Source organism: Planococcus citri, chromosome 2, assembly GCF_950023065.1.
Source record: "Planococcus citri chromosome 2, ihPlaCitr1.1, whole genome shotgun sequence".
Lineage (NCBI taxonomy): Eukaryota > Metazoa > Arthropoda > Insecta > Hemiptera > Pseudococcidae > Planococcus > Planococcus citri.
In genome coordinates, this window is record NC_088678.1 from 29,696,013 (window position 1) to 29,721,114 (window position 25,102).

The window sequence follows — 25,102 nt, forward strand, 5'->3', positions numbered from 1 at the left end:
GTGTACGATAACCTTTTCACTCCCCCTTTTATTCCTAATGCCGATTAAGAGGCAGAAGCTTTCATACAGACCCCAGTTTGGCGACTTTGTTTCTTTCATTGAGAACACAGCACAGACAGAGCGTAGAGCGAGAGGGAGAGAGAGGGGTATTTTTTAAAACGAAATTAATAAGTATAGGATTGCGAGGTTTATTTATAAGAGAAAGCTTTGTTTGGATTTACGTATTTGCAGCGTGAACTGATTGATTATTTGTTGCAAGGAAATTAAGACTTATTGTTAACAATGTTTTGTAATCCGATCAAAGAGTTTGGTTATCAGGTAGATTTGACAAAACAAATGATTAATAGAGAGATTGTATCGTGTGTATTGTTGTACGATAAAACAAATGATAAGGGAGGTTATCTCCTATCTAGCAATATATGTACTGTAGGGTTTCCCCACATGAAATAAAAAATCATTTCGATTAATTTGATTATAATTTGTCCAAATAATCATCGGTTTTCGACGACAAAGATATCTAGGTAGGTAGCTAATTGTACACTCTTATGTTGAGAAATCTCATCATTCCAAAAGGTACCTATACGAAGGAACGAAAGAGGTGTTTTTTTTTCTCCTAGCATTGGAAACTTGAGAAACACTAGACATGGTATCGATAAAACACAAAAGGCAAATACGTCACCCTAATTGTGTGAAAACTAAAGCCGACTAACTCCATCCTAAAACCACAATCGGTACTTGATTCAGTCTTTTCACTACCCTCCTTTGCACAATCGAATGTACTTCTACCACACGTGCACACGTGAATAGTCTATACAGTGACATATATACCGTTTATTAATTGACACGTGTTTTGCCAACTCCCTCGTTATTAGGCGACTTAATCGAGTTGTTGAGAATTCGCTGCTCTCGTTATTTTACCCTATTCAAATTTAGGCCTATATAGCCTTCAATTGCTTTTAAAATCGTTCGTTACACGTAATATATGTTTTCGCGTTTTCCATTTTATTTGCTGGATGGTTTTATTATTTGGGAAATTGTGCTATAGGTGCCTATACTCTATACGTTAATTCGCCAAAGTCGAAGCATTTCTGCGTATACAATTGTCACCAAGTTGAACATTTCGTTTGTTCGTGGCTGAATAATAAGACGGGGGTGTTTGAAAGTTGGCCATGTCTTAACTTTTGCTATAGTGGAAGTATTATTTAGTAGAGGAATAAGGGTTGTTTTGCATTCAATCAGGGGTGAAGAATTGGTATTTTTTGAAACCAATGTGATTGATCAAAAATCATGCTGAATTATTATAATTTCTAATTCTTTGTCTTTTTTTTCACTAAAAAAAAAAAAAAAAAAAAAAATACAAAATGTGAGCAAAAATTGTTCAAAATAAATTTTTTAATAAGACAGAGTTGGTCTGTTTTAATAATTTACATAATCATCTTTTTATAATGGGAAACAAAATTATGTTTGAATTGGGCCTGTTTTGGATTTTCAAAACTTTGGGGTGTGTCAGACTAAATCAGAGAAAGTGAACAGGATTATACAATATTTGGCATAAAATTCATTCAAAAAAAAAATCATTAAAAATTTTTAAAATTACTTATGCAATTTTGAGAATACATATTTCAACCTTCCTCGTTTAAAATTTTTTTTTTCGTATTTCGTACTATTGAAAAATTATTAAGAAAGTTTAGGTCATTTCAAAGAGATGTTCATAACTTTTTAGAGATTTTTTTGCGAAAATTTAAAACAATTCTTTCAACAATTTTTGGAATGTTTTCAAGTTTTTTTTTTGTTTTTTTTCGTGAATTTTACAATGTTATGTTGAATTTAGAAAATTTTTTGTTATTTGAAACGATTTTCGTTCTGAAAGTTATTTTTTTTCGCTATTTCATCAATATTATAATTGAACAATTTTTTTTTCAATTTTATCGATTTTTCAATCATTTTTGTAAATTGTAACAGTGTTTTTCATATTAGGTATAAAATTATTTTTATAATTTTTCTCCCATTTTTCAACGTTTTAAACAATTTTTTACTGTTTTTACCATTTTTGGGGACTTTAAATTTTTTTTTTTTTAATATTCGTAGTTTTTATGCTTCTTCTTTATTTTTTTGAACAATTTTTTACAATTCAACAATTTTTCATCAGTTTTTTTTTGTAATTTCAACAAATTTTTAAAGATTTGGAACTCCGAATTATTCTTACAGATTTTTGTAACGTTTCCAAAAATATAAGTAGGAATAAGTTCTATCATCTTTTTTCATCAAAAATGTTTGGTAATCAATTCACCTACAACCGAAAAATCCGCTTGATTTTTTCCATTTTTACTATTAAATAAAAAATAAAAATTCAACTTTTGGGCATTTGAAAAAAAAAACGATAAATCAAATAAAAATGACTTCGCTAAATCTGAACGGATATTTCACAAAAATGATCAAATTTTTAAAAAAAGTCTTAAGGAACAAACGAAAGAAAAATTTACTACAATTTGAAAAAATTAAAATAATGTATTTGGTACCTACACTTTTATTTTTTTTAAGTAGGTAAAAGTGTAATTTTTTTCAACTGAATCTGCTATTTCTTTCACTTTTCTAAAAAGTGATAATTTTTCAAATTTTTATAGCACTGAGTTCAATTATTCTTCTGATGTGAGGAGAGGAGGCTGAGCCCATTGAATCAAGTTCCAAATAAGTATTACAAAAAATCATGAAAAAATTGTGAAAAATTCACTTTTTTTGCAATTTTTTTTCAACTTGTTGGACTATTTTTTCCTATTTTCAAATGAAAAAAGTGATAACTTTACTTTGACAGCTAAAAGATAAATTTTCTCAACAGCTGGAAAGGGGAAGAGGAGCAGTATGATCACCTTTTGGAATCAATTTTTCAGATACAACTTCAAATAAATCCATAATTTTAATACTAACATCTCTTTCAAAAAAAAAATTAATTTCTTTTTTCCCCTCTTTCCATTTCGTGTGCTTCTTTTTTTTTCGTAAATATTATTAACCTCTCGAACCCACCCACGATTGCCTATTTCAAATTACAATGATTCATATTAGTAAGATTACGTGCTGAACAAAACAAAATTCTTTCAACGGGTAATGAAATGTTTTGGGTAAAATTAAACTATAATGAAACAAACGAATTGAAGAGGTCGTAAAATAATCTCGCCTGCAGCAATGGCGTCAAATGAAATCTTTTATTCTACGTAAAAATCTTAAATTACTCATAATTATGACATTTTTTCTCATCACAACATGTTAAAAAAATTTTTTCGACATTAAAATTTTTATCAACCGTTTCTTCCAAAATATTAAAATGATTTTTATGTTGGTATTAGGTGAATTTAGAAATTTGTCTTTTCATTAATGACGTGTTTTTTTAATGGAATGAATTAAATGAAGATTTTTTAATGCTTAGCTTTGTTCGTATAGTATACGAATGTGTAGTAATATACCATAAAATACGAGTAGTTAATCTTTGCAGAAAATAAAATGTACCGCGGAAAAAGCCAGATTATAATTGAAAAAAAAAGTTTACCGCGGTCGATGATTTCCGTCGAATGGTTCTTATTAAGAATATACCTACTTACTCGTATATTCGAGCTTGGGAAAAAAATAGTGTTAAATTGAAGTGCAGTATTTATGGGCTCGTGCCAAGTTTTCAACATATTAGCACAGCGTATCAATGCGAAATATCCTTGCCATTGATACGAAGTGATGATTTTTAAAAGTTATTTGATAAATTACAGAACTGATACGAAAGCGTTAAAAAATTTTCAACATCTAAGCGAAGATACTTTTACAGAAATGCAAAGGTAAAAAAGCCAGGTTGTTTAAACTCGCAGTAGTATAAGTTGCCTAATGGGAAGTTCATAGGAGACGTGACGTTAATTTTTTTCAACAATTATCGCGAAAGTTGTTTAAATGAAACAACATGAAACGAAAACGACCCAATGAAATGAGAAAAAAATCTCAAAATTTTCATTATAATTATACGTATTTTAAAAAGAATTTACACTTTGGCAGCGCTTCATTTCACCTCACAGGTCCAAATTTTAATTAGAGTAAATCGTGTTTCCTCCTTTTGAAAAACGTTCGCTCACGCAAGTTCCGTTGTTTTACCGCCAAATAATCCCGCAGTGTAATCCATATTTATGATAAAGGAGTTTTGTCAGAGTTTATCATATTTACGAAATATATGTATAGCTAAAGCATATTACATCTGACTATTTCTATCTGCGGTAAATGTTATTATATGTACGGGTTACAACGTTTTATTTCTGTCTTTCTTAAAAATAACACGGAGCAACGGCAGCTGTCATATTTAAAATGTATGTACCTTATAATCATCATATCAGTGGAACATATTTTTGATGTCTTTTGAAAGGAAAATCAGGTAGAGTCGTTTTACTCCATTACTATACATAGTACATATTATACATACACTTAGACGATTGTGCCAGCTTGGAAACTATGTATGATGATGAAGGGGTTGGGGTTTAATGAGTAGAAAAGTAAGTACCTACCTCTATACAGATCTCAAGAGCTATTAGGACTAATATTAGGAGTCTAAATGATCGAAATTTATGATCGGATATGATCATTATTGAGAAAAAGGTTCGAAAAAGGAACGAGAACTGGAACTGGGGATTATCAGCCTAATCAAACTTGAAAGATGTCATATTTTTTATGATGGAATTCAAAATATCATTGGTGTTAATTAAATTCATAAAAAAATTCAAAAGTTCCCTCAATTAAAAAAAAAAAAAAAAAAATGTTCAAGTCAGCAGAATTCCTATTTCTATTTTTTTTTTCAACTCGAATTTTAAAAATTATTAAATAAATTTTGAAATGCAACGAATAAAAAACTTGGTACATATTTCAGCATCTATTTTTTTCCAAGACGTACGCACGTTCATTTCATTAAACATTTTTTTTCTTTTGGCAGTTCTTTTATTTTACGCTAATGCCAATATTATTGTTGGTATTAATTTTGTCAGGTTCTGTCAGCGTGTCATAGTCGAGATATTATCCATATGTCACCTAACTTGCGTCCGTTGAATTACCAACAAAATGAGTATTATGTATCTTAAAGAGAACAACTCGTAATTAAGGTGACACGACAGTGTATATTGATGAGAAAAAACTTGTAGAACCTTTGTCGCATTTGTTAAGAATTCTCCTCGGTCATACGTCAATGTCTTTTTATCCAATTTCCAAGTTATATTACTTGGAGTTGGAAGCGTGTAATCCAAATTGAGTATTTGAAAATTTCAAACATATTAGTAATTTAGAATTCCAAACATGTTTAACCATCGTGCAACTAGATCTGTATGTTTAATGGATTACTCTACGGACATGGAGAAAAAGTAACAAAAGGCTGGACAGATTAAACATATAGTACGTAACACTGAGGGAAGAAGGATTCAACGAAGTGGTGGTGAAAGTAATACGTCGAGAAATATTTATCGGAAGGGAAACTTTCAACTACATGTGTACTCGTGAAGGGACGCGAAAAATGGCAAAAATCCTTCTATCGAGTGAAGATTATGTCGAACAAAATATGACACATGTTTCTACCTCGCTTATTCCTGGTCCGCTGGGAAAAACAGTGAATTAGTCGCATGTCCTTTTTCTTGTTGCCGGATTATTTACAGGCAGATGCACTAAAACAGGTGAATACAAAAATCCGTACAGGCAGCATCGCCGCGTATAAAAAGAATTAATCATTTAATTCGGATCGATCGCGGTTGACATGGCTTGCCAGTGAAAATGTCTCTACATAGTGTGTAGGTACCTCTATAGGTACCCAAAGTAACACCAGAGAAAAAAGTTATTGAAAACATGGATATAGTGTACAGTATACGTCGAATCTTATACGTTAGACACGAAAATCCATAGAGAATAGCTATCTCATCTTATGCTAATATAATGGTATCTTGCCATTATACTCTTTGACAGCGCAAAGATCAAAATACGTTTTGCCCTTCCTTTGACTAACCATTCTGACGACATTATTAAAATGAGCTAACGCGTGGTCTTCCAGTGTTCAACGTTTGTTTGATCTTTGCATACCTTTTCTCTATACCTTTCCGAATTCGAATTCTATTCTCAATGGTTTACCCAACGAAGCCCGAGCCCGAAGCTGAAGGTTTTCCCTTCCACCGTTCAGGGTTCGAAACTCCTACAGTATGACGATATTCTTCGAAAACACACCGTATAAAAGAGACTGATTAATTAGCAAAGACACTATATGTTTATTTAGACTATTTTAAAACGAAACCCTTTTAGAGAAATGCTTTTAGCGTTAAGCATACAGTTCACTATCTTTTTTATTAAAGCTCATTCATTTCAGTGATGGGTGCGTTTCGTCGAATTAAAAGTTAACGTCCAAATTCAACAAACGTGAAACTTTTTTTTTAATTCATCAACGACGTACTGTTTCCATTGTGATTTTCTAAACTTGATTAGATAAGGTACACACACACAGCTACCTATACCTAGTTATAGAAACTGTGAATACGTATAGGATGATATGCGAAATGAAGAAATTACATGATTAGATTCAAGTTTCTGACGATTAATTAGAAAATTTTTTCAATATACCTGCATACTGAAGACTGAGGAAGTGAGCAGATAAGAATTTCGTACACTTATGGTGAAACAGAATATTACTCGAAGAACGGAGTTACGGAGTGTTTTCCAACATCAATGAGAACAAGGACAAGTCGATCCTTTCGTCAGCTTGAAGAGAAAGATTTTTATAAGTAGATAGATACATACGGAAAACTTCATGAATAAAATAATGAAATTACGTTTGTAACGTACCTGTCAATTGTCAGAAGTTCGTACATCTATTTTTCTTATAGAATTTTGTTCAGGTTCAGATTGGAAATAAAAACGCCAAAGCAGGTGTCATACAGCAAAAGAATAGGTTGTGAGCCTTGGTTAATAATTCAATAAATCATTGAAACAAAAAAATTTGGCCATTGAAACTTCACAAATCACAACGCATTTTTCTTGATTTCATGAGCATCAAAGTCAAAGTAAAGGTTATGAACTATGAATTAATTATTTTACTATCAATTATTATGTTATTATGATAATTGATTTGAGAAGATGAGAACTTTGATCCTGTATTTATTTTTAAAAATTAAAAAAATGGATCGAAGGGCAAGAAGGGAGGAAGAGAAAATGGTTTTATTTTTGTTGTTGTTGGTTGTTCGAGAAACTGAAACCAAAACAGGGATGCTTATCAGAGTTCGATAAATCGATCAAATCAAAATCAAATCCTCGCAATTTCGCAATCTCATTTTTTCTAGCAAATAAGGGTTGAATTTCTTTTTAAATTTATTCAATATGTTCATCTTAACAATATTATTAATTCTGTTGTATTTTTTCTTTCAAAAATGCACTCTTGAATATTGATTGATATTATTAATTTTTAATTTAATTTAAATTAATTTTCATTATTTTTCACGTCAAATTATTTGCCTGCACTGATTTTGATTTTTTATTTCTTACAATTTTTGTTTCGTCTTTTGCCTAACTTGTTTCACGAATGACAAAAGACAAAATCAAAATGGCCAAAAGAATTCCAGTTATTTCTCGAAACTAGAAATTAATTGAGTTCTTTTGTCCTTTTGCCGGTTCGCGTGATTTTTTGCTAATTAATTCGATTACTATTCGTGAAGTGTTGCAATTTAATGCTTATGAAGTATAAGGTAAGTACGATATCTGCTTATTTGACCGTATAACGTCAAATTCAAAACTCAAACTGGAAATGAGGTAAGCCAAGTCAAATTTCCTTTTCCCTCATCGGCGTCTTCGATCAAATTTCACTTTATGTGCAAATCCTTTACTTATATTATAGCCGTAGAAAGCTGCGGAGTAAACGTAAACTATGGTAGACTAAATTTCCAAGTGTTTTGTTACGGAAATTTTACTTTTCCGCCAACAAGCACTTTGTAATGTCTACGACAGTCAACATTTTTTCCGCGACTTTCTACCGCCATTATGATACATGTATGTGTAAAATTGTAAACGCCTTGAGATGTTTGTAAGAGATGTCAAGAGTTATATATGATGTATTTTAGTGATGATTATTCGTAATTCTGTCAACGGCATTGTTTAATTATTGATTTCAGGGATCGTAGGAATTCGAAACCATATGATGTGGAATATCATGATTTGCTAACGATTATTACGCGCAGTTGTGCGTTTCGTATTCGCGAGTAAAAATTCTGTCAGCTGTCTTGAAATCCTGTCCTGTTGATCGGTGAAGTTGCTGTTGCTCATTTATGAATGTAAGTATCGGAAGTAACGTGCACATATTCGATTTCTTGCTATTCTATTTTGTATTTGTTTTCGATTCGACTGACTTGTGTTGTTGCTTGGAAATAATCTCTCGGCAGTTGAATGATCGTTACTTCGCAGTTCGCATAGCGTAGCCGCCAGCCGGTGTGAAAATAGCTAACGAAGATAATGAACTGATTCTTCGGTCCGATCGTAAGTGATTTTATATAATACTTCCAGTTTTGTTTTTGTTTTGGTATTGCTTGCTGTGTTAGAGCTGTAACTCGACTTGTTCTACTTAATACTCATCTACTGCAATTTGTTGCGTGTTCTTTGCTTTTAATACTGCGATCGGTGATAAAATATTGGGTTGGGATTTTTCAAGATTTTCGATTTTTACCGATTGATGGCTCTGGCTGGAGTATCGAAAAATATTGGTTTGCATTTCAATTCCAAGTGTTTTATGCCTTTTTTTCAACAAAATTTGAAAAATAGCCGTTGTGAATACGAATTGAGTATAACTTTGTTTTGCTTTTAAAGAATTGTGAATTTTCGGAAGCTTTTGCCCTTGCCTCGCTGCAGCTACATACATAAATATTTCCTGAAAATTATTGTCAGAATTTGAGAACTGATGAATTTCGAAAATTTTCATGAAAGAAGTTTTACTAAACAATGAGATAGAGATATTTGTAAAAAAATGATTGGAATTTTGAGGTAAAATAACGCTCGGGTTTTAAATTTTGATCTAAGTTTATTTTGAATGGGCTGTCTGTAAGGATAAAGGTACCAATTATCGACCCCCTAGTTTATTTTTTGAATTTCTCGGAGCCGAATTGAGCTGGAAATGTCGGTGATGGCTTAAACGATAGCTTGACATGTCTACTTCAACATCCCAAAGCCCCAAGACCCAACATTTTCATTTACTATCTTTTTTTTTACATTTTCCGAAAAAGTTCAAAAATTCAACAAAAAAAAAGTGACCCTAGTATCGACCCCCTCAAAAAACATGTTAAAATTTAAAAATGAGCAAAAAAACACCAAACTCAAAGTCTGAAGACGTTAAAACAGATACTTATTACTTGACATATCAACACAAAGGTACCTTAGAACATTTTACCGGAAACTTCGGTCCATTTCTTACGATTTTGGTTTATCTTTTGGCATGTCTGTAGCAAAAAACAAAATCTTGATATTGCCAAAACAATGGGGGGTCGAATTTAGGGCACTTCATTAAAGTAACTCTGGCCAGAAATTTGAAAAGTCACCGCTGAAATTATCCAAAAAGTAATTACTTAGCACTAATTATTCGTTCAAGTGTCAGCTTTAAATAAAAATTAGCACGAAATTTATCCGCCAAAAACTATTTTCACAAGCTCACTTCGAACAAAATTGAAAATTTAATGTTGACTTTCTGATTTTCGTTTTTTGCTTTTCATTTCTCACCATTTGGGTTTACCATGGTGATTTTGGTCTCATTCGCTTTTTCTGTGAAAAAAGTATAAGAAAAATGATGTCTTTCCAAAAATTTTGTGGCATCAGGCGAGTTAGAGGGGAGGGGAGGGGGGTCGGATTTAAGGAGGGTGTCGATATTTGGTACCTTTTAATATCTATTAATATGGTGCTATCGTCAGAGTAAATGATGGTATCTTAAATATCAAATTATGTTTGAGATACTGAGATTTCGTTTTTGTAAATTTGAGTTCATCCTTACCTAGTTAGGTATGTATAGCTTTTAATGGACTGCTCGTACGAGATACTCATATTCAAGTTGAAGCTTTTGTAAAGAGGTGTCTTCATTTTACGTAATAATTTCGCTAAATTCAAGAGTAAACCAACGTTCGTGTAAACGAAAAGTGCCTGAACACGTATACTCATATAGAAGGTATAGTAGCCTGCATAAAAATCACTATTTTTACAACCGCTTCTTCGGTCATCACGTTTCCAAAGAAAAGAGTTTACTTGACAAAATGAAGAAGAAAAAAAAACAAAAGTAACAAGTAAACAAAAATGACAAAAGAACAATAACTAAAATGAAAAAAAATAATAGGACCATGGTTAAAGTTTTAAAACGCGAAAAAGAACTCATTATTTCAACAAAACATTATATTAATGCAACTATGACAAGAATAAAAAGACGATAGAACGCTGCATAATAACAACGTGGTTTTTCTTTTCCCATTCAAAGCCAACAAAAGAGAATATTATCTGGTATTTTTTTTCCATCACAAAACAAAAACAACAACAAAGAACAACTTACAAAAGAAAGCCAACATTGTACCTACTGGCCGGAGAATCGTTCAACAGCACAGTAGATTGGTCAACATTGAACAAAGGTGTATTGTGATTGGACAAGGTAAAAAGCACAGGAGGAGAAACAGTCAGTTTACCTTGTGCATACAGGTGGGTGTGCGTAGGATTTTATATCGCACACAATGGCGAACATCAAATCATTTATTATTCTGCTTTCATTTTTCACTGGCCAACATACCTGTTCGTCGGTCCAATGAATTTTGTTGTTTGTATTGTCACACGTTTAACATTTAACCAGGTGAAAGCGTTTGTAATTTGTTGTCGTTTTGTTTGAGTTGTTTGGTATGTCTTGTCTGCAGTACGGTTGAATGTACTTTTGTAAATAATGCAGATCGATTCGTTTAGGTACCTAAATATTTGATGAGAAATCATAAGGTTGATTTTAACGTTGTTCTTATGATTTTTTCAGGTACAGAAATGAGCGACGGTGATTGCTGATCGCAGGGAGCCCAACAAGATTACTTTTTACGATGTTTTGCCTCAAAATTTGAAGAATAATTGCAAAAAAAAAAATACAAAATTTGGAAAATGACCATAAAAAAGTACCAATTGAGAAGGATGTTGTTCTACTTTTGAAGAATTGTGAATTTTTTATTTCTTTTTTCAAAGATAACCTGCTAAAATTTCCTGAAAACTATTTGAAATGTTTTAGCCATACAAAAAATCATTTCTTGCATCAAGAATGATGTTTTGAGTTTTTAAATCATCAACTTTTCAAAGCTTTTGCCCCAGTGCCAGTTGAGTGCTGAACTACGCTTACATCCGCGTAGTCCTGCACAGGAAAGGGCCCCTGGTCAGGACTACTCGGGTGTAAGTTTGGTTCAGTACTCTCCCCGACGATGGGTGGCATCAAAGAAAGACGAAACTTTTTTTTAAGGGTCACATTGTCACTTCAATAGTCGACTCTTCTTTTTTATTCGGCGTTTCTGTTTTTGACTTTTCGCCTTCCTCCAAATCCAAAATGAGTTAATTTCATCACTTTGATAAAAGCGAGTAAAGATGGAAATTCACGAATAATTGAAATTTTTCTCAAAAAATGAGTCATTTATGTGATTTTTTTGTAGTTTTTGGCCACTTTTGGTTACTTTTTTCCATAGTTTTTGTTACATTTTGGTTAATTTTCAAACTAAAAAGGTTACTTCAATCACTTTTTTCTTTCCTTAAAGTAATTGGGCTCTCTGTGTAAAGCTGTGAAGACTTTTGGATTACCATACGTAAGCCACGATGAAATTCGATTTCGCTTCGAAGGACTTTTATCAGAAGTAAAAGGTACATATATTGAAAATTTTTGCTTTATTTGTAGTTAACTCTAGTTTTTACTCTATTTCTGTTGTGAATGTATGGAGGATGGAAGGGGGGGGGGGGGCTTGATTAATGATCATCGAGCCATTCAGAATATATTTTTTTTTTCGATTTGAATTTGAAAATTTATCAACTTAATTATACCTATTTTGGGGTCAAGTTCATAAAAATATGAATCGATGTAAATTTTCGTGTCAAAGAATATACCTATTGTTGGGTGACTACGGAACTGAGACTTATATTTTCGAAAATTTCCCCCAATTCTAAATTTTACCAGACGAAAAGGTGGCTTAATTTACCGTTAAAACGTGTAAAACCAAATTAAACACTCGATAAGGTCGAATGAAACCTCAAGTACAATGTAATTTCGTAACCTATTTTTAAATTGAGGTGTCTTCTTTCTGTTCTTTTTTTTCAAATAATAAACGACACGAGCTGCATAAATCACTAAATAGCTCAAAAAAAATATTGTTGGCACCGCGACTCATTATTTTCAAAATCAAGAAAATGCTCAATCTGACGTGTAAATTTTCCATTTGATAAAATCTCCAACAGCGAGACTTTATCGAGCATGAAGAATAAATAAAAAATAATGCGTTCGAGGTTGCCAAAAATTAACAAATTCTTTAACCTGATATGTTTTACGATCGCGCCATCAAATACATTAATATACCTACTCTTAACACGTATAAAAGTCTCACACGGTGAAACAACATACTCGTAGTATAGGAGAGCAAATGTTAACATTGGAGAAAATGCTAATCAATCATTATTTTATAAGTGTTTTCCTTTTTCGTAGACTTGCTTTCTATATCGCTCCCAAATATACGAGATTATAATTCGATGTATCGAAAAATTTTCAAACCTTTGCCGAGACCTTCAAATACGTGGAATAGAAATTAAAACACAATTAAGCCGGATTTGTCACTAGGAAGCGTTCAATTTGTATTTTTACTCGGGGATGATGATGTTGCGCGACCGCGTCGTTCTAAAGGGATAGCTGTATCGGTCGGTGGAAAAAAGTATCCGAAAAAAGAGGAAAAAAATCGGGTAGTTCGCGACGCCATTCACCGCACATCCAAACATCAACCCTTTTTCTTATACTATACGTACAAACCAAAGGCGCTTTTCAAAAGGGTGTCATAATGCAATAATATTTCCTTTAGCTGTTATGATTTATTGTGCCTTTCTGGCAAAAGGTTTCACGCGTTTAGGGGCGCGCTAGAGCTCTTCGTGTAGGGGCAACACTTCATGAAGGACTCTCGGACATATGTTTTATATTGTATTTCGACTTTAATTACCGAACCCCTGCTTTCATTTAAATACGAATTGATATTCGATTCCGTTTGACTTTTTACCCCTTTTATTAATTCTGTTTACGCTTCAATTAGTCCACTTTGCCACTTGTTCTTCGTCGGAATTAAATTTCGTTAGAGCATAATGCGTTTGTAATGTGTGCTGCCGACGGTGCTGCTGCCCCAGCGGCATGCCGATTTCGACGATTTTGATTTTGATTTTTTTTTTCAATTTCTTCGTTATTTTTTTCCCCTCTTGCTGCGACAAATTAGATTACCTTTTCCGTGTACGATAAGATGAGAGGCTTTTTCCACTTGAAATTAATTCTTGTTGACCTCTTGGTATTTAATAAACATTTCCTATCGTGTTCACCTTATCAGATAATAGTCTTATGCTACGGGCTACGGTTATTATCTTGTACATCGTTTTTTTTTACATTCTTTCTCGTCCTGATTGAGTCACGTGACCATGTGTATCTTTTGTTTTTCGTATATTGAGATAAAAATGAACACTAATTTATCTCAAGTACAGAAAATTTGGTTCAAATTGTATGGATATGGATGCAGAGGAGTTTTTTTTTCCTAATCAGTTGATTTTTCAGACTAATTATTGACCTGGCTTCATCTCCTGAGCACAAATTCCTTTTTTACAGCATTTTAGCATTTCCTAAACGGCTCATAATTTCTATTCACGAATGAAGAGTCTGAGCCCCTCTCTTTTTCTGTACAGTCCGATCTGGCCTTCCAGTAGCATCATTCTGGACAATTTTATTCCTTGGGAATTTCACGTTCTCTCGAACAATGCTGAAGATTTCTACCATTATTCGTCAAAAAAACGTTCGTTACAAATGAATTTTTTAATATTTCAGAACCAAGCTGTATAATTTTCAAGTACCCATGTAGTTTTAAACATGGAAAAGTTTAGAGTTTTTCATTCATACGCGTACGTATAGTTCGGGTACTGTAGGCTATGCTAAAAAAGAATCTTTTGACGGTTGATTCTTTTTATTTTTATTTACGCTATACCTTCCATCTTATTCGGGCGATCAAAGTGCTAGTGGATTTTTGTTTGTCCAAAAAGCAAGATTTATATATTTTTTCTTTCGCCTTTTGAATGTTCAAAGCGAAAGAAAAACCTTCCGCTTAATGTTCACCCTACTCTCGGACTTTTGAATTTAATTGATTTCAAGCTCTCCGAATAATTACTGCCGTATTTTCTAGACCGTATTAATTCGTTTTAAATCCTTTTATGCGAACTTGAGGTTTGACAAAAGACCTTACGAGTCTCTTTATTTTGTACAGATGTCCGTCGTAGTCGTAGTCGTCGACGTCGTTTTTATAATTCGCGACTTTTATATAAGGATGTAGTTTTTCTCTCATTTTTTTCTCCTCTCTCTTTTTTTTGCATTTTCCCACATTTTTAACTTAATAGATTTTTAAATTATGTGAAAGAAAAAAAGCCATTTATGTGATTAAATTTTAGTGAGATTTTTTTTTTCTTATTCGACGAGGTCTGCAGGAGGTCCTTATAAAATAATTTTCTTTTTATTAAATTTATTTATACACATCTTGTGCACGTACCGTAGTTACTGATTATGTTCGTTTTTCTCTCGGTTCTTTTCGGTGTGTTTTTTTTTCTGCGTGCCTTTTTTTTCAAAAGGTTTGCCCAGTTGTGTATAATGTATTTAGAGTATTTAATATCTTCAAGCATAACGAATTTGGTGAAGTTGACGCAAGAAGTATATGTTGAGTAAATTAGTCATTCGACGAATAAGTTAGCCGGAGTTTTTCCTCTCCGGATTACTCGATACGTTTGAGATTTTGCTTACCCATATTATTTATAGTATACGATGTAGCCGTGATAACTGAGCAGATACTTATTATTTTTTTTTTTAGAAAATATTAATGCATGCGATAGTTGCTTTTTTTAAAAGCTTACCTTATTATTTTGAGAAAGCTCCTGTTGAGATGCCAGTTTCTCTCGTACTTTTTCCAAATGTAATATCCAATCTTTTAATTGTTTGTCTTGTTCAGCAGCGATGGTGGCCGGATCGGATGAATCAGAGTTCGACTTCATTTGGAACTGGAGTAACCTCAGTAGTGCAGGATCGATGCCATCGTGATGGAATTTGCTTTGGTCGGACGAGTTGTTGGCTGAAATGCTGTAACAGAAAAGGTAATTTACGAGTTGAATATGACGCGTTAGAATATTTTTGTTATGAGAAGTAATTATTTTAATTTTTATATTTATTGTGATCGATTTGGGTACTCTATTTGCGTTGGGAGGGATTGAAAATCGACCCTTGTTTTGTCCAGAGGTAGAGGATGAATCGGTGAAGAAATCGGATTAATTCTTGCTATTTGATGACTTCAAATCATCATCAGTTCATCTCTTATAATTTTCAAAAATGATTGAAATTTTATCAATTTTTTAGTCAATTTCTTCGTTGATTTGGGATTTTTTTTTGAATTTCAATCATTTCAACTTCTGGATTTCGATTCAAATCCAGTTTATTGTTTGACCCATGAAAATCACTCTCGATCCTGTTAATTTTGATCGACAGGATGGTAATTCGTAATTTCTGAAAATGTCATTTAGCTCTTTCTCTTTCAACCCATAGTATAGGTGATTAGCTACGTTATCGTGATTTTTTTTTTTTTTTGCATGTGCGAATCAAATTATTGTATATTTTACAATTCAACTGGACACTTTAAATTCCAAGTAGGTACTACGTAAAAAATGAAGAGAACAGAGAGGGGTGGTGGTTGAAAAAACAACGCAATACCACTCAGGGCAGCTCTTTGGAATAAAGTAGCATAAATTCGATCTACTGTATATGTTTTTTTTTCTTCTAATACTAACTCGTTTGTTTCGTTGTCTCCGAAACCGAAACTTCCGTTTATTATTTATTCATGGCTCTCCAGAGAACGAATTGGAAACTTGCGCGAGGGTCATCATCGAAACGAACTAGTCGGTTTGGTAAAAGCTCGGTACACTTGTATTTTTTTATTCTTCTTTCTTTCCCATATCGCTAACCCCTTAACAACAAATTACCCAATTCTGTGGCCATCCTTTCGCCCTTTTTTTTTATCCCACGCAAACATTTTTTAAAAAATGTTTCAATTTCGATAAAATGTATGGACCAGCTCTCTCCTTTTTGCTTCTCGCCCCCTTAGACTGCGCTCGACCGCTGTAATAATGTTACATCATCGATGAATAAATGATGATTGTATTCGTTCGATTTGCTCTTGTCCTGTTTTTGCTTCTTTTTTTTTCATTCAACATCTATACCGTAGTTGTGGGTAACTTTTGATATACTCTCTCAACACGTGTTAATTAAACTCGAATGTCGCAAGTTCCATTTTTTGTTTTTAAACAAAAGAAGTGAGAATAAAATTGGAGATTTTTCTATAGGAATGGTTTTTTTTTGAAAATGATTCAATAGTCTCCGGAAAATATGATTGTCGCGGATGCCAATTTTTTTCGAATTTTTTCAGCGAAATTACATTTTTTTCGTTGTTTTGAAATAACAATCGCATACCATACAACCACCACCTGATGTCGCTGCCGCAGCCAAAATGTATTCTAAAGTACCAACCGAGCTGAACTTTGGTTAAGTAAAAAGAGAGAAAAATTGGCGTGTGTAGTGTATTTATAATAATCACCCACATACTCGCTATCTCTATCGTTTTTTTTTTTATTTTAACGCGAGAAGAAACGAAATTACAGACAAAAAAAAATTCGCGATGATAAAATACAATCGAAAAATCTGCATTTGTTCACACTCTACCTATACAAATTAACTCTTTATTATGATGCTAGAACTTTGGACCGCTCTTATGTGATTCTTTTTTTTTTATTTTTTAGAGGTCAAAAAATATTGTCGATTTAAGAACAATTAAGTTTATACAAATTTTGTACTTGCTCTTCACTGCATTATTATAGAACGTATCAGAATCTTTATAATAATTCTCTTTCTTTTTTTTCTTCTTTTTTTAATTTGTATTTTAAAATTTTAATTATTGCTTTTATTGCGTTCTCTAATCGCGTTTTATGTACGAAATTTAAAATGGATGCACGATGAATTAAAATTACATTATAATAGTATGTATGTATTTGAAATACATCGTGCCTAATTTTATGTTATCTCTCGTATAATGAACGCCTGTATAACTCATCAGTGTAATCTTCCATTGTAAACATTGCTCAAATTATAATAGATTAGTTTGAAATCAATTACCTGTGACGAAAGTTGATACGAGAGAAAAAAAAATCGTCAATTACGAATGAGGGAAGTATTCGATATTTTATTGGCTATACGTGATTGCATCGTAATTAAGTATGTTATTTACCTACTCGTCTCGATTTTTACAGATCGTTTCAGTTTCAAAATGTAACGACCTTGTGACATACAATATGGCCCATGGGTCATTTTTGCATAATTTTATTTGATAGGTACTTATGAATTTGGTACATTGTTTTGGTTTTCCTTTTTCTGGATTTGTTTTTTTCTCTCGGGCTTCAAAAAATGAGAGATATCTTACGAGTTTTATCAATATTGGAAATTTTTAATTTTGTATCTGGAATTTTGTGTATGGGATCGGTTTAATTGTAGGTATTATTTTTTGTTGCCTGCTGACCTTTTTCCCGCAGGAATTTTGGAGAAAAAGATAGCATAGCTTCAAGTGCAATTGGATTGAATTCGTTTCACGATTTTTGTGTGTCGGTTAGTTTTAATTTTTAGATGGTGATGATCTAAACGTTCTTGTACGATCTGAAGTTCATATAATAGGTATCTCAAATACAAATCTAGCATTAACTGCCCCCTCCTGTCAGGAATATTATAGACTTTCAATATTGAAAATTCTGATATTTTTTTGATTCACTGGGTAATTTTTTCAAACACATTGTATTCTGATCACCTTTCTGAGTTATATGAAATTCGGCCTCGTATAACGCTCTTTTTTCCTAGATGATTTATAATTGGAATTGAAATAGTTGTAAAAAAAATATTAAACCCCATTTTTTCCACTAGAAATAAATCAGAATTTTTGAAAAAATTTCTTCGCTTTCCATTTTTTTATGAATGAAACTTGAAAATTTTCCATAATTTTGTACGTAAATACGTAAGTATTTGAAAAAAATCAATTTTTTTACAAATCTCTGCTAATTTTTTTTTTGAGAAATGAAAAAATTTGGAAAAATGTTGACTTTTTCCCCCAAAAAATTAAATCAAAAAAAAAAAAATCGAGCTGAAAATCCCACTATCTATCAATTCGTCATCTCTTACATTATGTTTCAATTTCATCCCTCATAGTTGAGAACTGGTCATTTTGGTTCTTGCTGATTTAGGTCAACTTGCGAGTTCTCAAATGAAGTCAGGTGAAGCAGAAAGGAAATATTTTTGTGTGAAATTTATGATTTTTTTTTCTTCGGTAGATACTTCTACTTAATGGCAGAATATCAGTTTGACATTAATTTAAGTCTGTTAAGTACGAGTATATTATGAGCATTTAATGAAGAAAAAAATTTCTTACCTTCGCTTCGACGACGGGGAATGCGACGATCTTTCTTCTTTTATCGAGTTATCGTTCATTTTGGATGTGAGCTTCTTGAGCACGTCTTCCATGCTTTTCTTACTGGAATTGGTATTCGTGGTGGTGGTATCGGAATTTCGACTATTGTTCGTACCGCATACGGAATTTTGTTCGTTATTATTATTATATAAGGTATTATTATTGTTTAAATGTAATCTTTCGTAATTGCTATGCTGCTGTTGTAGCGAGAGCAGCGACGATAAGGGGGTCGGTACGCCGCCCAAAAACAGCGGACTGGTAGGATCGTACGTCGAATAGGCGAAACCGTTTTCGAAATTTCTAAAATCCGTCGCCGGTATATGCGTTCGTGGACGTTTCTGCGACGGCGAATTACCGCAGTCTTCGTCGTTGCTGTAGAAATCCTCGTATTCGCTGCCGGACGCGATCGCCGACGAGGTTTCCGAGGTCGGAGACATCTTATAAGGAAATGCGTTCTCTTCGGCACGCTTAGGACTGGGACTGGGTCCGCGCAAGATGTGCTCTTCTAGACTAGAATCATTGTCTTGTTTCGTATCGACGACGTGGCTGTGGCTGTGGCTGTTACGTAACGTAGTCGCCACCGTATCGGTCATCCTATCAGACGTCGATATTTCCGATCCTTCTGGTAACTTTGAAGGCGGTGATTTCCGCTTCGCAGACATATTTCTGTAACATAGGAAGAAAATATAACCCATTAGTCGCGAATTGATAAATCTTATCTAAAGTCACACATTTGTTTGGTCAACATTCCGAGATTCCGATTCGAGGTATTCTCGTATGAATCATATGTTGTGGATTTCAAGGTTAGAGAGGAAAGAGTGCGCGATGAGCGTTTCTTTGATGAAATCCGCGTATTCGGTAGACGAGTGGAGACCTTTTACGAGTCTGGACGCTATTGACCTGACCTGTGGGTTATCACGAATGATACTTACGTTGAATAAATTGATATTTTTTCTGTTGACGAAAATTATGCGTTTACGTGTAAATGAAGTGGGTTGTTTCAAGTGAAAGAGTTTCGATGAAATTGCGAAAGAGAAAATACTGCTAAATGTTTTTAACCAATAATCATGCAATTCGACCAATTGTTCTTTCCGAGTAAATTTTTGGAAAGTTGTTTTTTTCAAAAGTAGAGAATTGATAACGTTCGGGTTCGTACTATCTTGCAATTAAAAATGAGCTTTTTAGAAATAAGATTTGGCGTTTATAATTCGAGGAAAAAAGGTACAGAGTTCAAGATCATAATCTATGAAATTGAACATTTTGAATGATGGATTTGTTGTTTTGTGAGGTAAGGGAGAACTGCTCAGAAGGTTCGGAAAAGAAAAAGTACGAATTTTTAATTTCGGATTTCAGTACCTTTCAACTCAGATTTTGGTGCTTCGATTTGAAAAATTAATAAAATAATGGAAACCACTCTCAAGCAAGAAGTGATCAAAAAACTCAAATCAAGCTTTGATAATTTTTCAAATCTTCTCCCGTAGTAAATGTTGAATTGCGAAAATTTTGAAAAATTTTCTGCTCGCGAGTAGAAACACATTTTTTTCTTATATTTCGAGTGATTTTTGTGGGAAGTAGAAAGTTATAATGAAAATTTCATTGAAAACTCTAAAGAAGTTTGAAATTGAAAAACGACAAGTTGAAATAGTGATTGTATTATCGACGCCCCCCCCCCCCCCACACACACAAAAAATCCATCCTGAAAACGAAAAATTGACGTGTAAAATTTTGGTCTTTGCCCTTTCAAAAAAAGAAGTCTTACTTGTATGCATAATGTAGTGTCTAAAATCGTGCTTTTTCATCTTAAAATTTTATCATAAACATTGTTTTCAAAATTTGGAACAGAAATGAGATTAGGACCCATCGTACTGTGTACCAGGCACAAAAAACTTGAAAAGAGCTTAAAAGCAAGAAGTTTTCTTGATTTTCAATACTTACATAAAATTGAGAATTTTCATTGAAATTTGGCATTTTTATTCTAAAGAAGAAATGCATTATTTTCAATTTTGATTCCCAAATTTTGTTGGAACAGAATGCCTCGACTTTGAAAATTGAATTGAGCGATCGTTTAGATTTTCATTGATTGAAAGCTACTGGAGATATGGGTCTGTTGAAGTTTGTTTCAAAATACCAGTTGGATTATTTTTCAACTTCATTTTCGTTTCCCATTTTTCAAAATTTGTATTCCGAAATCAAAGATTTTATAAATCGATTCATGCTCGAAATCAAATTTGGTACAATCAAATTTGGTTGTACCAAATTTATATTTCTTAAAACTGAAATAGCTTACCTGATTTCAATAAACGAAAACTCTCGTTCGAGACACTGAAAATTAGTACTGCTGAATTTAACCGAAACTTGTTGCATACGTGATGCGAATGGTTCCCTAACAATGCTCGAAGCATTTTCACTGATTGCCCGATATCAATGGCAATTAAACAGAAGATAATACTTATCGAATCTTGTGCTCGTATTATCTAGATAATGATACGAATTTATTAAATCCATTCTTGTTTTTGTATTTCGTTTTCTCTTTCCACTTCCCCATCCCATACCCATCATCCTGTCTTCTTCGAAAAATAAATCGCTTTTCCGAGTACGTACTCATCTGGATCAGAACTCAGCAACTGCATGCTATACATCGGAAGCAGCAGTAACAGCAGCAGCAACAACAACAACAGTAGCAAATGATTCGTTGTAAAAAATTATTAATTTAATGTATCGTCGCTTTGGCCAGCCAGAACTAATTACAAATCGAAGAAATTATAGTATACAACTATAGATGGAGACGAGACAAGAGGAGGAATTGATTTGCGAGGAGGGGAGAGGAGGGGGCTGGATTGAGAGATACGTTGGCTCACCGTGGCGTATTTTTCAATCATCGAATGAAATAATTTCCGAAATACGATAGAAGAAGAAGATGATGATGATTATGGGTAGTATAACGATGATAAACGAACACAGAGAATTCAAATTAAACATCTTCGACGTTTCCTATTTTCTTAGGGAAATGAACTGTATCCTGTCGTAACGAAGAAAACATTCCCTCGATTCTTCAATTCTATATCGCCGCTTTTCCTGCGCAACCTTAAGACTAATTTCCTTGTAGGTACTAGAAAGGATTGTAGGTTTTCATTAAGATTGCGGTGTGCGAGTGAGAGACGACGAGAAAGTGATGTGGTGATGTGTTCGTATGTAGATTGTAGGTACGAGTTTTGTAGGCCTAATGTGTGTAGGCTGAACTGTTTCGAGTATACGCATAGGTAGGTAGGTACTATTTTGAAAATACGTTTAATTAGAAGATGTTGCAGAGAATGTGTAGAATGTGGCGGAGAGACGAGTCCGTTTTCGTTTTCGTCGTCGTCGTCGTCGACTCGTCGTAGCGTTTATCTCGACTTGCTAATCAAGATCACAAAGGTTCGCCGGTGTAATTACTTAATCAACGTGTGATGCGGAGAGTACACGGGTGAGAGAAAACAATAATTCAAACGATAGGTGTTCCTCGCTCGCATTCGCGGTGCGGATATACGAGTACGGCGTTTTTGGAGGAGTGTATTATATACGTGTGTGGGTTCGTTCGAAGAGAGATAGGGAAGTATTGTACATGATCCGGCGGCAGATTTTCGTTTTCGGTACGGACCATTTAACCCTATTTCAACGGAACGATGGAAAGTATTCGTCATATGTGGAGATGTTCAAATTAACGCAGTGTCGTTTGAGAACGATTCGTTCGAACTGCATTTGTGGATGATTATGAGAGTGTTACATAAGTAGATTTTACGTAGAATAGATGTACTTTTTTGCCTTATTATTATCAATTAATTCGAATACAATTGACGACATTTTTTGAGAAATTATAGGAATCTGCGAATTTTTTTGGCGGAATTGCAAAAAGAGACACCGAAGGAACCGAAACGTGAAATTTTTTCTAAAAAGAATCGAAGAATACGAGGAGTCGTGGAACATACCTTGATTGAAATATCGGAGTCGTTTTGAACAGTGGTCGATACGACACCATCACCACGTCTCTGGAGCGTAATCCGGAAGACGCAGGAAGTACAGACAATCTTGATCGGGTCATCGAATGAGTGTATGTATGTAGAAAAAACGTCTGTTGTCAGAGTCGGTGTACTTAGACGTACATATGCGATTACAGTAGCACAGTTGTATAGTCGTCGGCGCTGTAGCGTCGTGCCCTTTTAACTGATCCTTAAAATAACTTACAAATAATGGACTAACTACGCGTTCGAGACTGCCGCACACATTACTTATTATTATTTTACTCTTATCTCGTAAATAATTCCGACCAACGGTTTAGGCCACGACGACGACGACGCGAGCGAACGATGTTTTCTCCTCAACAGTACAGCGGCACTAAACAAAATACACGAATATTACTAATTAACAATTATTTTTCGAGCTTTTGTACGCGAGTTTTAGATAATTCGTCATCGTGCACTGGATCTAGGTACGAGATTTGCCGATTCGATGGAACGATCAACGACGACGACGACGACGACGACGCGACTTTTACGAAAAATTATGATTGTCTTTCTGCCGAACGAAAGGTGAACACAGCGCGATGATTCGAACTCGTTTTCCGATCGGTATACCGAAGTATTATAAACGTGTGATTGATAATAATTGCGAAAAAAAAGAGAAAAATCGCGAAAAGATAATTAGCACAGAAGGTTCTCTATTTATTAATACTTTGTTTTTACTAATCGATATCAGCGTTGAAAAGGTGCAAGTACGAGAACAATTAATTGGCGAGACAAGTTCGCTCGTAATTACTAATCAGGCCTTTACTGTGAGACTTTGCAACGGTATCGTGAAATTTCGCGATAAATTTTAATAGTGGTGGGAGAATCGACGTTTTTTTTTGCCCATCTAAATTGCTACTCGTTATCACGATCACGTTACCGAGTATTTACCTAAATGTTTTTAAAATATGTATTAAAGTAAATTAGGGAAATTCAATGGCGTATTTGTGTACGTTTCATGACGTAAATTCCGATGTATTGCGAATAGTATTATTTTATAACTGGACTGTAATTTTTGAAAAATTCCGGCCGTTTGGATTTTTCCCAATTTTCCAAAAAGTTGACGTAAAGGTGCCTGTGCAGTGTGCAGTGCTGGTTTGATGGATTTTTTCGATGTATTCTGTGAACTAGACGTACGCAAGTTACGTAGGAAAATTTATTATTTTGGTTCGTTTTTTGATTCAATTACATAAGTTACACGATTCTCGCAAAAGATGACTATATTCACGAATTACTATTTTACTGATAATTTTTTTAATATCTGTGTTGTGATGTATCCGTTGGAGATAATGCCAAATGTGTTTCAAATTATGAATTTAGTCATACATTTCGTTGGTGGTTTTTGTTTTTGCATGTTTTTTTCCCTCAAAATTTGTCATTTCAACTGGGAATTTTTATTACTTGAAATTTCCGTTGTTTTGGACGTACTCGTAGAAGTGATAATGAAATATTAGGTATTGACCTACTTGAAAAAATTACGCCTCCTTTAATTTGAGCGGTGTAGAACTTTTTCGTGTGGTTTCAAATTTGTTGAGTAATTTTTGCTATCTAAGAGCTGTAGCGAAATTACGTAAATTTTTCAATCTTAATTGTTTCAATCGATGAATCGATGATAAGAAAGCTATGACCTTACGAATTTTAAATTGCATGGCAGATTTTGCTTCGTAATAAATGGTCTTATTGGAAGAATGATTTGTTCTCCTCTTGAAATGATTAGTTTTTTTTAGCAGTTTTGATGGAAAGTTGAGGAGAGTCATTCTTTGGAAAATAAAATTGTTTCCAACTCTTTTTTTCTCTCACGGATCGCGATCGTCCGAAAAATTTCGTGGAATAATCTCGAAAATTCGGTTAAAATTTGAAATTTTGAGATTTTCCCCCTCTCACTTGTACCAGCATCAAAACCTTGGAAATGAAAAAAAAAGATTGGTAACATCGAAATGAATGTACTTGAGCATACCTAGAAAAAAATTTCGATACATTTTCACACAATAGGTAACTTTTTAAAACGTTGTGTAGATAGATACAATTGAAGAGCTCTATTCCAAAGTGGGTCAAGTCATTTTTTTTAAAAACATGTTTTACGGAGATTTTTTACTTCAAAAGTTGGTTAAGTGATCGCTTTTTCAAAGTAAATTTTTCTACAATGCAAATTGTTCTATGTCGCCAAAGAAAGGAAATGTGCCAGACCTTTGGAAACAGAACAAATTTCAGTATCAAAAATTTTTAACGCATTTTTTGGAGAAAAAAATGACGACCTACTTTGGAATAAAGCTCTTCAAT

At 33.5% G+C, this 25,102-nt stretch overlaps 1 protein-coding gene across 5 annotated transcripts in view; it reads right to left on the reverse strand.

Moving 5' to 3' along the window:
• Sox102F (transcription factor Sox102F) overlaps positions 1–25,102 on the reverse strand; it is a 190,584-nt gene that overhangs the window by 17,753 nt on the left and 147,729 nt on the right. For 4 of the 5 annotated variants that reach the window (XM_065349588.1, XM_065349589.1, XM_065349590.1 and 1 more), the window contains 2 exons: positions 18,744–19,448; positions 15,145–15,367 (listed from right to left, as the gene is read on the reverse strand). In XM_065349588.1, coding sequence (XP_065205660.1) covers positions 15,145–15,367; positions 18,744–19,444 — 924 coding nt within the window. In that variant the 5' untranslated portion in view covers positions 19,445–19,448. Of the gene's footprint in view, positions 1–15,144; positions 15,368–18,743; positions 19,449–22,747; positions 23,549–25,102 lie in introns of those variants that run through there. The other variant, XM_065349586.1, reaches the window with a different exon arrangement.